Here is a 13,479-nt window from a genome sequence, read left to right as displayed (position 1 = left end):
TGAAATAGTTGCTGAGGTTTGCATGCAAAGGACGCGACCATGCATTAAAACATTGGGGCATTGGCTGTGAATCTGCTCCCGAGCCCCTTAGCACTGAGCCAGCAATCCCAGGCGCTGATGTGAGTGGGTTCTGTAGGTGTTGTCCCACCAGATGTGGCTGCAGAGGTGCAGGCAGGTGCCAGCTCCAGCCCAATCTTGGGTACCACACTGCTTCCCCAGCGCCCTGAGCCTTTCGCCTGCACCAAGGGAATGTAAAAACCAGGCCTCTGCAGGTGCAAGATGATGACAAATCCAGCCCACTTCTCCCAGCCCAACGTCTCCCCCCCCAGCCCACTTCAGGCTGAAGCAAATGTTGCCTTTGTGCTGAGAATGAAAATAAATGGGGAGCATCATTCTTAGCATGGCTAGCTGCAGTCACCACGATTTAATGGGTGCTGCCATGGGATGGTTTCTGTGTTCAGAAGTTGCACCATTTCCCAACACTTTTCCTACCTTTCCAAATAGGAAGACACCAATCACCGCTCCAGTATCCCATGTTCTCAGCTTTTGACATGGCGCTGGACCACAGGTGAGCAACGCTTCACGGAACAAAGCATTCCCTTTCCCCGAAGAGCCCTAATCCTTGTTAATTGTTGCTGGTGTCATTGATTTGGGGTGGTGGGGAAATCCGTGTGTCCTTGGGAGGGGCTGCTGAGGGATGCCAGAGGCTCACTCACTGCAATGGCTGCTGGCAGTGACCTTACCCCGGGTGTGGTGCAAAGCCAATTAGGCTTGGTGGAGGGGCTTGTTGATTAGCGAGCTTTGGTAGTGACTTCCCATCTGAACTCACTCTCTGAGGTTTTCCTGCTTCCTTAAGGAAAGAAAAAATAAATTAAAATTGTGCGTTGTTCAGCACGGCAGAGGGTGTGGTGCAGCACCAAAAGATGCTCAAGGCAACGCAAGGGGTCACCACTAAATTCTGGAGGATTACCCAGATCTGGGGTAAACGGCCAAATCTGTTCTTGCTGGACTGCTGCTCCTAACAGTAACCTCAGTATCTGCACCTGAGGAATTTCTTGCCATTAATAAGGTGTCGTGGCAAAACCCACAGAGTGATGCAAGCTACAGGTGCATCGCTCTGGGCTCCCCAGCCGCACAGCCCTAGGACCCGCTTCAGTCCTGGGAAAGCCCTGGGGCCTGGGTCACCCAGCCCAGGCCAGGGCCTGTCCTCGGAGCCCTGCCCAGCGCCGGTGCCATCACAGCTCCACGTGGATGGTGAGATGGCTGCTCCTTGTTGGTGAGTGCCACCAGCACGGGTGGCAGCTGGGCACTGCGCACTCAGCAAGATCACCTTGGGTGTTTCTTTGAGTCACCTCGGTAACAGCGAGCCTCCACCTTGGCACATTCATTTTTTCCAGGTGGTGCAGGCAAACACGGGAGGTGCACCCACAGGATCCTGGGGAACAATGGGAAAGGCACCGCGCTGTGACCTGAGAGCCCTCCAACACCTGCAAGGGTTGATTTTTCAAGGCTTGCTGTGAGAGCTCCTGAAAGCATCGCCTTTTATTCCAAAAGCCATCCCCCATTTACACCATACAGGAGGAGATCTCCACTGATCTTTGAGCTTGGTGCTGCTGCTCGGCTGGGTGCCTCTTGGACACGCCGCAGCAATCGCGCAATTCAATTAAACCATCGCGTTGATTGCTGAGCGGCCCAGAGGTCCAGGAGCGGTAAGCGGGAAACGCTTATTTAATAACTTAATTACCAGATTATAACAACGCTTCAAAGGTTCCGATGGTGGCTGACAACCTCATCCCTCGTGCCTTCAGCCCACCGCCGGCCAGCTCCCCTCAGCCCGGGGCAGGGCTGCGAAGGTGTGGATGGAGGGCACCACGAGGGCTGGCCCTGGGGTGTCACAGCATCACAGAATCATCTAGGTTGGAAGAGACCTCCAAGATCCCCCAGTCCAACCTCTGACCTAACACTAACCAGTCCTCCACTAAACCCTATCACCAAGCTCTACATCTAAACGTCTTTTAAAGACCTCCAGGGATGGTGACTCCACCACTTCCCTGGGCAGCCCATCCCAATGCCCAACAACCCTTTTGGTAAAGAAGTTCTTCCTAATATCCAACCTAAACCTCCCCTGGCACAACTTTAGCCCATAGCCCCTCATCGTGTCACCAGGCAGGTGGGAGCACAGCCCAGTGCCGCCTCCCTACAGCCTCCTTTAAGGTCCCTATAGAGAGCGATAAGGTCCCCCCCGAGCCTCCTTATCTCCAGGAGAACACCCCCAGCCCCCCACCAGCCTCGCTGCCCCCCTCCGTGCTCCCTGCACCCGACCAAGCTGGGCCGGGGATGGGAGAGGAGGGGACGGGAGGGGAGGGGAGGGGAGGAGCGGCCGCGGCGCTTCCCGCAGCCCCCGGGGGCGCGGCCGGGCGGAGCCGCTGCCGGTCCCTCCCCGCGCCGCCCGCCGCTGGGTGCCGGTACCGCGGCGGTGGCTGCGGCAGTGGCGGCGGCAGCCGCAAGGAGCGCGAGGCGGCGGCGCCCCATCCTCCTCCTCCTCCTCCTCCTCATCCTCTTCTTCCTCCCGCTGCCGGCCTCGCTCCCCCCGCCATGAACTCGCTGCTTTTTGGGGAGATGGCCCGAGCCTTCGCTCCCGGCGCGGCGGCGGCCGGCGGGGCTGCGCCCTGCCCGCTGGGCCCCGGCCCCGGCGGCGGCGGCGGCGGCTCCGGAGGGCCCCCGGGGGTATCGGGCGGCCCGCCGGTGACGGCGGCGCTGCGGAACGACCTGGGCTCCAACATCCACCTGCTGAAAGGGCTGAACGTGCGGTTCCGCTGCTTCCTGGCCAAGGTGCACGAGCTGGAGAGGCGCAACCGGCTGCTGGAGAAGCAGCTGGCGGCCCAGCAGAGCGAGCGCGACCGCCGCCTGCGCTACAAGACCTTCTCCCGCGATCAGGCCGTGCAAACCGACGGCGGCCTCCCCTTGGCCGGTACGGGGCTGGCGGGGGGCCCCGGAGCCGGTCCGGCCCCGCCGCATTACGGCCGCCTGCCCGGGACCATCTGGAGCTACACCCAGGTGCGGCGAACCGGCGGCGGGGGGCTGGAGACGGTGCAGGGCCCCGGCGTCTCCTGGATCCACCCGGACGGCGTGGGCGTGCAGATCGACACCATCACCCCCGAGATCCGGGCGCTCTACAACGTGCTGGCCAAAGTCAAGCGGGAGAGGGACGAGTACAAGAGAAAGTGAGCCCCGGGGGAACGGGGTTTGGGTCTTTGGGGGACGGGGATGGGGCCTGAAGGGACAAGGTTTGGGTCTGGGGGGGTCCTCCCGGGGTCCCGGCGCTTGGCTCGACCCCCTCTCCATCCATCTCGCCTCCTCTTTTTGGAGGAGGGCAATAAGGCGCTGTTAGCAGCGCATCGCTGAGGTTCCTCCTAAATTTAGCCGGTCTCCGTTTTCCGGACTGATCAGTAGTCGGTTTTGTCCGCCAGCTCTCCGAAATTAGCTCAGTGCTGCAATATTTGGGCTGCGAATGCTGCAGGGGAGGGTTTGTGCGGAAAGATGTTGCTCGGAATTGGTCAAAACGGCAACAAAAGCCCCCACGACAGCCATTGTAAACCCTGGTAATCCCGAGATTTCCTCTAGCCTGTTGGGAAGCCCTGGGATTTCAGATGGTGCTTTTCCTGGTGGCTGAGAGCATTCCCTTTGCTTTGCTGTATTTGCCTGCTTGATGTATCTGTGGCAGAGATGGAGGCCAGGAAAAAAAAAAAAAACGTAGTTGGGATTCTGCAGGGAAATTCCTGCATTGTCTGCGAGCTACCTGTCCCTTGGGACTAATGTGAATGCTCCCATTTTGGGGTTTTGTCATTTTTAGGCTTAAAATGTGTTGTCTCGCCTGTGTTTTTCCTGCAGAATAAATTTAATCCTTTTCTATTTTTCCTTTCCTGGAGGCAGCCAGCATTTCTTGGCTGTGTGGCCTGTGAAGCATGCCTGAATTTCTTCCGTCCAGGGTAACAGAGCTGCAGTGTGCTCTCTGCATACTTCAGCTTTTATAACAGAGCTATCCCTGTGAATTAGCTTAGTTTAGAGAAGCTTTATAGGCAGGAATATTCTGTTTAAGTAATAATTTTGTGTTCACCAGCAAAGTCCAATTTCTTCAGGCTGCTGTGCCTTCGTTTCTAAGCTTTTGTGCTTCATGGCTGCAGCACCCTCTGCATCTGGGTGGAAAGCAGTTGGCCTCTTTTTGGTGTAGAGCGGTAGATGCTGTCATACTGTGGGGTTGTTTGTTTTTATGGTTGGCACCACGGAGATGGGAGCCGTGGAGCTGAGAGGAAGTGGTGCTTGGTGGTGGCTTGTGTAAGGAAGGTATGTGTCGGGTGTGGGCTGCGTCACCAAAAGCTGGGGACACTTCTTCTTTTTAATGGCTGCGTGATTTTTGTGGGTTTTTCCTTACCAAAGAGAATGGGAACTTACTAATGGGTCATTTAAGTTGAGTTTTGCTGCTGGTACGTAGTTGGTGCTGTCTGGTGTGCATTCACTTGCTTGTGTTCAGCAAATATTCTCTTCATTCAGGTCTAACTCTTTGTGTGATCAAAGTTATTGCATACTCCAAATAAATTTAATGGAATGAAGGGGGCCTCTGTAGGCAATCACAAACCTTATTCTTGCCACCCTTCCTGCTTTCACAACAGGTTTTTCTCCTAATGCTTGAGAATAAAATTTGGTTAATACACACTAGCATGCATCACACTAGAATTATGTTTGCAGTCTGTCTTTTACGTTCCTGCTATAAGTGGAGTGATTATTACCCTCTTCTGTGACCTTCACTGAACAGATGGGCACCACACCTTACACTCTTTTGGGGTGGATTGGTTTTCTCATTGGTGGCCTTGAGCATGCTTTGGCATGCTTATGAGGTAGTACCATGTTGTTTTTGTTTTAATTCTTGCAGACGGAGTAGATTAGTCCATTTGATTACATTACCCTGAGCTAATGTGGCATTGCAGTGTTTGTCAGCAGTCCTGGAAAGACTGGACAAGTATTTTCATGGTTTTTTTTTTGTTTTTTTTTTTTATAGAGAACAGGTTCTTTGTCATGACACGTGTATGCATATGTACATGTATATAAATACATGCTCTGTGTTTCCATTATCTTGCTGGGAATCCTTTTATGTTCAAGTTTTGTTTAGGGAAATGTTCTCCAAGTGGAATATTAGTCTCTTGCCTGTGTCCTGATGATGTTGTGAGGGCCTGTGTAGAGCTAAGTGCATGCACGAGTTTCTAATGTGGATTTGTGATCTTGCAAAGCTGTGCGAGCGTTTGAAAAGCCGGACAGGGAGATGCACAGCCCCTTGGCCTTGTGGACAGGGGTCTTTTGAAGTGGTGCTGCTCCAGGTATCTTCTTGCTGGAAATACCACGTTTGCTAGGCCTGTTGGAATGCTTTTATTCACTGCTGGTGTTGTCTCTCCCCACATAACCATTTTGACTCCAGAACCAGCAGAAGGAGGCAGCCTCCTTTGAAGCAACAAGGCCTTATGACCTGACCAGTAAGACACCACTATGATGTGCAATAACACTTAAGCAGATGTTACCTTTTTTTCCTAGAACAATGGAAGCTTTTTCTCCCTTTCCAAGCTGACCACTTGATTTAGGAGGGCACAGCTAGGAAAACCTCCTTATTTAAACTATTTTCTTACCAGGAAAACACAGGGTGGATGACTGTGTTCCTGTCAGTGAACCCTGCTCAAGTGAATACTTCTCTTCAAGAACATATGCTTGTATGTAATGTCTGTTGTTGAAGACACAAACTCATTATAGCATACTAGTGAATTGAAAAATGCAATGTTTGAATTCAGAGTTGAAATAATTGCTTTTTGTTTCTTGTGCTTTAAAGGTAACACTACTGCTACTCCTAAAAATAATAGCTGAAATTATTTAAGATGTTCTTTCCGATGAAATTCTCTGTGCAATTTTTTTCATTACAGATAAATTTTCTGGGATAATATGTTCAACTCCTTTGTTGTGTCTCCCCTGATCATTTGTTTTTTTGGACACTGTAATGCAAGAGACTATTTGGGAGTTCTGAGCTATATATATTTAAAAAAAATACTAGAGCGTATAGTCAACAGAGCACTTAGGTCATCTTTTACCCATGTTTTGTTTATACCTGACCTACAAATGAGAAAATGTTCCCCCTAGAAGCCTAGCAGATATTTCAGACCAAAATTAGCAAGTTGCCTTAATCTTACAATTATTTATTTTAGTAAGGATCATGATTTTACAGGGTGCATTATGACTTCAGCTGTTGGAGTTTACAGTTGGAGAAGACCTGTAGGAGAACTGAACCTAAAATTCCCCACCTTAACTTATGCTAGCATTTAACAGACCTTCTGGCAATAGAACTGATTCCAAATCCTTTGTAACTTTTTTTTGTTGTTGTTTTGTTATTACCCTTTTAGTGGTAATGGTAACCGTGTCCACTTTCTTTGTAGTCAAACTAATGTGATGGAAAATTCTTCTTCCAGTCTTTCAGGGTCTTGAAATGTAGGTAAAAGTCAGATCTTTGTCATAAGCTGAAATACACACAAATGTGTTTCTAGACAGCAAAAAAAACTGAAACCAGCTGTCTTGCTTCATCCCCTTTGAGCTGAAATCAAACAATCATGGGGTTTTTAAATGACCAGTGTTTGAATTTGGGATCTATCCTGCCCTCCCTCTATGGGTAAGTAGGGTGGGATAAGCAGGTTTAACTGTGTGCATGTGACTGTGCCACTGCCCGAAAGGGATTTGGGGTTACCGTGATCTTTTTAGGTTATTTGTATTTAAAAAAAAAAGGTGCTGGGATGTGAAAGTGGAGCAGGCTGTCACCGTGTAACTGCCTTCCCCGGGCAGCTGGGGCCCTTGGCAGCTGTACTGAGGGGTGATGGCCTGTGGTGCTATTGCAAACTGCATCCGGATGTTAAATCTACTTGCTTATTGGGGAGGGGGGGAGCAAATGAGTCCCCCCTCCCAATTAGCCATGTTACATTGCTGTTTGAGGCTGAAGCATCACCAGTCTGGCGAAGGCGGGACACCCAAATGCACACATCTGGCAGATGTGGTGCAGCGATGCTGTGCATGGTGCGTGCCCCTGGCGAGGGGCAGCCGGACCCTTGTGCTCCTGGGAGGCAGCCAGCCGCCAGCTTCCAGAGATCTACTTTAAGACCTAAGTGCGTCGCTGTGTGTTATGACAGGCAAAATGCTGCTGTGTGGCCAGCCAGTCTGCTGACTTGGTGAAAACCTGCTGCAGTCATTCCCTGCTCTCCATCTTCTTTCTCTCGTTTTTTTTTTTTTCTCCTTCCTTCTAAATGCAAGAAGGCTGCTGATCTGTCTGTAGCGATCTTTGCTCCGAATGCTTGAATAGATTTGTATATTATGGTTTCAAAATTGTTCTTAATTGGTACAGATATTGCATTGGCCAGATGTTAGTCGTCTTTTCCAGCAGAGACTTAACTGTTACTAAGAGTTGAACTGGAAATAATTGTTTTACCTCAGGATGGTATTTCATTTGGAAGATTAATAAAGTCCACTTGAAAAAGAGATTATCTTAAATTTGCTGCAGCTGGAAAGGACAAAGATTATCATTGTCAAAGGCAACGCGCATCAAAACTAACTGGATCTCATTTTTTAAAGAAGGGAACTTAATAAAAACGTGCTTAAGATAAACCCTGGAGGAATGTCTGAAAACTTTTAAAGCTAAAATATCAGTGGTAACAAGATGCAAATGTTACGCATAGACCCAATAAAAAACAAATAATTTTTTTTTATCCCTATAGAAGAATGTAATCAGCATTCTAGACTTCTGTCCACGTTTCAATTGGTTACAGAGCTGGTAATACCACATTCTCTGTGTAAAGCCAGATATATGTATTAAATTCTGCTATTTATACTTTCCCTTTTATATTTTAAAGGGGCTAGTTAGGTTTTGCTGTGGCTTTCCACTAAAATTGTTTTGTATTCCTTACCAGTTCCAGTACAGGCTTGCAGCCTGGTATTAGAGATTTTTGGAAACCCCTTACAAGATGTGAAGTTTGATGTTAAGTGCTTGCTCCCGGGAAACCTGATATTTGGCCTTAAAAAGATATTTTTACTTGCACTGGAAGGGCATGAGTTTTCTGCATGAAGGATGGATAAAACTCGCTGACGTGATGAAAAACTTGGCCTTTTAGCAAAAATATACATCCCTTATCAATGTTAGTTGGAAAGTTGTACTGTTTGGAGCTGTGCAAATCAATCACTTTACGAATAACGTTTGCTGTCAGACATGTTTGTCCTTAAACCGTGCTATTGCTGTTTCTAATATGCTGCTGCAGAGACATGCCTTATCTGATGATATGTGAATATCTGGAGCGCTCTAATAAATCTTAGTGGTTTTTTTTTTTTTTTTTTTTTTTTTTTTTTTTTTCCATTGGTGTAACTAGAAACTGGGATTCCTGGGCTGTAGTAATGTAGGAGAAGTTCCAGGAGGAGAGGCATTTTTTCCTTTTGTTCTACTTTCCAACAGTGCCCCATGGACCCGGGTGGGCTTGAGGCAGTATTCTGTTAAATACTTCAGTAGCTGCGTGCGTGTGCGTGCGCATGTGCACCTTACTGAACTGGCTCGAAAGCAGAGCAGCCAGAGAGGGCTGAGATGCTAGGATTGATTTGAAATGGTGTTAGCTATTTACTCTGAACTTTATCTTTGTCTAACTATTAACTCCGATTTCTGATTAAAATAATGAATTTGCAAATGAGCTAGATTGGATGTGGTGGGGGGAAAAATCTCCACGTTATGTTGTGGTTAGAGTTTCAGAGAAACTTGGGCCAGGATCTGTGCCCTGCTCTTCAAAGAACAGCTTCCCCTGTTGAAAGAGAACCACAAGACTTGCTGTGTGCATTTTGAATTTACCTTTTGATTCCTCTGGTGACTCACACTGGGAAGCCTCGGACTTTGTGAAGAGAAAAAAGACTTTCAAAGCAGAGCTTGAGAATTGCGTAGGTCTGTGGGAGGGGAGCAAAACCCCCCAAATACCTCTGATCTCAAACCCAAATAATCTCTAAAGACCCTTGCAATTTAGGGGTGAGGCAAAAACAAATGTAAAAACAAGTTATTTCTGGCTTCATCGTGGGTAATCATAGCCTTTCATTGCAGTGATGCAGCCTGGGTGCTGGGCTTGTAGCTAAAGAAAGCGCGGAAGCCATGTACAGCTCAACAGCTGCTTTTTTGTGGTTAGGGTTATGTGGTGATGCTCTGCCAGGTCTTAGGCCGGCTTCCTGCATTTTCTTTTGTGACTAAATATTTTTTAGTTTGCTGAAAGTATGCACGGGATGTTGTTCTTTGTGAGCTCTTTATGGTTTAAGTCTCCAACTTAAAGTTTAAGCGCAACTGTTTAGCTTGTGTTTGTACAAGAAAGAAGAGATTTTATGGTTTGGCCTTCAAAAATAAAGGTCCAGACGCAACAGTATGCATATGTACACTGCTTAGTTTAACTGAGGCTCTTCTGCAGCCTTGTGACCAGCCCATAGTAAAAGATTATCTTGTTTCCAGAGCCCTGAACTGATTTGTGGTAAGAAACAGAATGAGATGCTTCATAAACAAGGTGCAAGAAAACTGTATGGCAAGGCTGTGCTTTGAAAGCCATTGTCCAACTGTGTTCTGCTCTGCCCCACAATATGCCTGGCTTCTCTAGGGTATTATTCTCTTTTCTGCATTTCACTCTCTCCAGGTATGTTTTGTGTGAGTGTCCTTGGGCTGGCGTTATCCTCAGGTTTCCATGCCTCCCACCCTTGCAACAGAAGTGAAGGAGCGTGACTCCATTTTAGGTTCAGAATAGGTGGGTGGAAAGTAAGTGTTGTGCTGGCTTGGATCCACTGATAAATTACAGAGTTTCAAATATATTGTTAAAACGTCTCTGTTTGGGGTTTGAGATTAACAAAAGTAACTAATGACCTCAAGATGCTCATGCTTGCTGATTAAGTCACTTAGGAGGGTGGCATTTGGTGTCAAAGTAAAATAAATAAATCAAGTGTATGGCATTCCATACTCTCTGGCTGTCACCTAGTCTAGAGGTGCATCCTTGCTGTATCTCTCTGCTTCAATGTAGGTGTGGAAGAAGATTGGGCTAGGACTGGTGCCTGCTAATGTGTTGCCTGTCTTGTGCACATCGTGCTAGATGTTTGTGGAAATGTTGTTGGCGATTCAGTGACCTCTTCTAGAACTGTCACAGTGTCAACTTTTACCATGGGTGGATTAACAAGGTGCTTGGTTTCAAGTGACTTTTAAAAAATAAATAATTTAGCATTTGTTTAAAATACTTAAAAATGTGTGAGAGTCTCTCTCTCCTGCTTTGCTTGCTGTGACCAGTGTTGATCATTGTATGCAAAATGACATCAGTTTGGCCTTTGGATCTACATGAATAACGAGGCCATTCAGTGAGCCCTGAGAGAAGGGCTCCCTGTGCCCACTAACAATGCAGCCCCTCGTTAACAGCACGCAGCATGATCTGCCCAAAGCTGGATTGTGGATGATGCGTTCCTTCAGCCTTACATCTGCACGTGACATGGTATTTACTGAGCTCCATTTGGAAGCGTTCTGCTGGACTCGATGTATCCCCCCAGACAGTATTAATTTGAATCCCCTTCCAAGTAGGTCTTGGGACTGAAACCAGTCACGTCTGTCAGGGCTGACAATTCTATTTCAAAGCTTTTGGCTTCAAAAATGAGCCCACTGCTACTTCTCAGAGCTTGATCTCACTCAAGTAATGTTCAGTTCATCCTTTTTTGGCTTTTTCTATCTGGAAACTACCAATGTGCTGCGTTGCGTCGGAGAAGGATTTTAGGTGTGTGTGTGATCTAAAGGAGGGCTTGCCTTGCTGTTGTTTGGAATGGGGTTCTGAGCCTAATCTTCAATCTGCTAATTTCAGCTGGTATATTCTGAATTTGCCTTGAAATACAGATGAAAGCAAATCTTGGCATTACAGATCAAATTCCACAGAACTTCATGAATCTCTTGACAAGCCAGATGTTTTGATTTTTTCCAGTCTTAAATGCTTTTACAGATCTAAATCAAAGCCACAAAGCCTTTGTTAAAAAAGTACACTTCAGATTAAATTCTACATTGTAAAATGCCAGCTACCAGTACCCAGGTGTGCTGTAGCTTTACAGACTCCTTTTTGTTTACTTTTGCATGTAAATCTATGGCTTTTTGTACGTGTAAGTAGAGATTAACGTTGCTTGAAAGATGTGACAGCTTGCATACCTTGTACTAAGGAGAGGAAAGCCAGGGAGGAATTAACTTGGTCTTCTTCATGTGAGCTAGCAAACGTAGTAATTTACAGTGGCTCATTAAACACAGAGAAGAGAGATGTAGAAGGAAGTGATAATAATAGGACTGGATCTCTCTTTACCCCTAAATACAGCAGATGCATTGAGTCCATCCAGTGACTGATGCTGGAATTAGAAAGATCAAAAGGATCTTGGCTTAGTATTTACTCCAAATCAATGGTTTCAGCAGAAAAAAAATATTTCTGTTGCTAGACTCTTACAGATAAAACTTGTCTGTATGTCAGGGGAATGGGGGGAAACAGAGTTGTGTTTCTTCTTAATGAAGCCTAATCTGATACAGGGAACAGAATTTAAATTTAGCAGGCCTGTGTCTGTTCAAAGAAGTCAAGCCTTTGTAAGTCAAACCTAGTTAACAAAAAAAAAAAAACAACAAAGTATTGGTGTAATTCCGTAGAATGGCATGGTGCATTAATATTGAATTGTAATGGGAACACTGGAAGAGTTCTAAAAACTACTGTCACTAAAACTGCCCCAAGAGAACTTCTCCTGTGCAGGTATAAGAATATCTGTGTTGGTATCTCTTTTATAACTTTTGCAGTAAAGCATTGGTAATATGATGAAACAGCGGGCATCCTGGATTCTGTTCCTAACTTTTCTACCAATTTTTTTCCAAGTGACTATACCAGAATCACCTGGCCTTTGACTATTTCTCTCATCCACATAATTTTGAAACCCCGCTGTTTTTCTTTCTTAAAAAGAAAGGGAGAAAAAGGAGTGTAAAACACTTGAACTCTTTAATTCACAAGAAAATGTTTTTCCACTAATCTGTATTCTTAACCAGAGTGTGGAAGTGCTGGTTGTCAGTGGGAGATCAACTTTTCTTGTTAAAAGGGACAAAGTGACCCTGGGAACGAAGCCCCACTTGCAGAGATGCTGTACAGAATTCAAGAACTGCTGTGGGACTTAAGTAAGTTCATTTTGTGATAACTGTCCCTGAAGGACATCAAGCTCTTGGATGCAGCCTGTGATGAATCTGCAAATAAACCCCTTTTCTTTTAGAGCTTCTCTTCCCCTCCTGGGTATTAGATCCTCCTATCCGCTTGTATGCAACACGGTCAGGCTCTTCCCTGCTAAGTTTCATTGACTGTAAGGAATTTGCCATCTCCTTTACTGACCGTTTGTGTGGGAGACATTAGGAGCTGTACGGCCACGTGAAGGCAGGCCATGCTGCTACTGGTGCTGTGGGCTAGGCCGTGCACTGGACCGGACTCACTTTGTTGCACTGTGATAAGCAGCATCCTGTCTGCAAATACTTGGGCTTCCCCTTTCACCTCCTGTGTTCAGTGAGGCATTAATTAGTGTTTGAGCCCTCTGCTGAAATCCACGGCAAGACACAATGTGAGGCCCTTGTATGGAGATCGATGTGTCGTGCTGTGCTGCCATGGCTTTCCTGTCGAGTCACCTTTGGTCTCAATGGGGTCTGGTCCGTGACTCAGCTGCTCTGCTGGGATTCCCAGGCAGCGAGGTCAGCCTGTGTCACACCACTGCCTTGGCTGACCTTCTGTTCTGGGGTTTGTGCTGGAGCTCTCCTGAAGCCCTTCTTCTCTTCCTCTCCCTGCACACTGCATGCTGTTTGCATCCCGCTAATTTTTGGTGACTGGAGATTTTGTACAGGTAATGTAAGCGCTGCTGTGCTGGGCATCATCTATACAAAGCTGCTGGCAGGGCTGCTTGCTTGTTTCTATCAGCAGAACACACTGCAGGCTTGGCTGGTGGTGCCTTTGCCTATTTTGTTATTTATTTTCAACTGTTAGAGCTTCCCTTTCATTAGTAGGGTCAGCCTTGAGATTTGTTTGACCACTAAAAGATTGTCTGGGGCCTCCAACTCATAGTGTTTCAGACTGCCTTCCTTAGAATTGGATCTAATTTCTGAAAACGTAGCACTGTTGCTCCTTTTTTTTTTTTTTTTTTTTTTTTTTCACTGTTCATCTCTGAATTAAGTACCGAACAGTTATGTCACTGGGAGTTTATGTAACAGCAAAAACAACTGTTGTGTGTGTGTGTGAATTTAAGACTGATCTGCCTTTCTACAGATATTTAGAAATGCCTAAGCTTGAATTTTATATCCTCCTAGCTGTCATCTTTATTAGTTTGCTTCCATTTAAATGGCAGAGTACTGTGGTTTAATGGTACTTCTCT

At 46.7% G+C, this 13,479-nt stretch overlaps 1 protein-coding gene across 1 annotated transcript in view; it reads left to right on the top strand.

Moving 5' to 3' along the window:
* The first annotated feature begins 2,459 nt into the window (after positions 1-2,459).
* The window catches only part of IFFO2 (intermediate filament family orphan 2), a 39,637-nt gene continuing 28,617 nt past the window's right edge, over positions 2,460-13,479 (top strand). Inside the window, exon 1 of the mRNA XM_084494832.1 lies at positions 2,460-3,224. Within this exon, the coding sequence (XP_084350958.1) occupies positions 2,596-3,224 (629 nt within the window). The 5' untranslated portion in view covers positions 2,460-2,595. The remainder of the gene's footprint in view (positions 3,225-13,479) is intronic.

Source organism: Aythya ferina (genome assembly GCF_964211825.1).
Source record: "Aythya ferina genome assembly, chromosome: 21".
Taxonomy (NCBI): Eukaryota; Metazoa; Chordata; class Aves; order Anseriformes; family Anatidae; genus Aythya; species Aythya ferina.
Note: the sequence above shows the minus strand (reverse complement) of the source record. Positions and strands in the feature narration are given on the sequence as shown.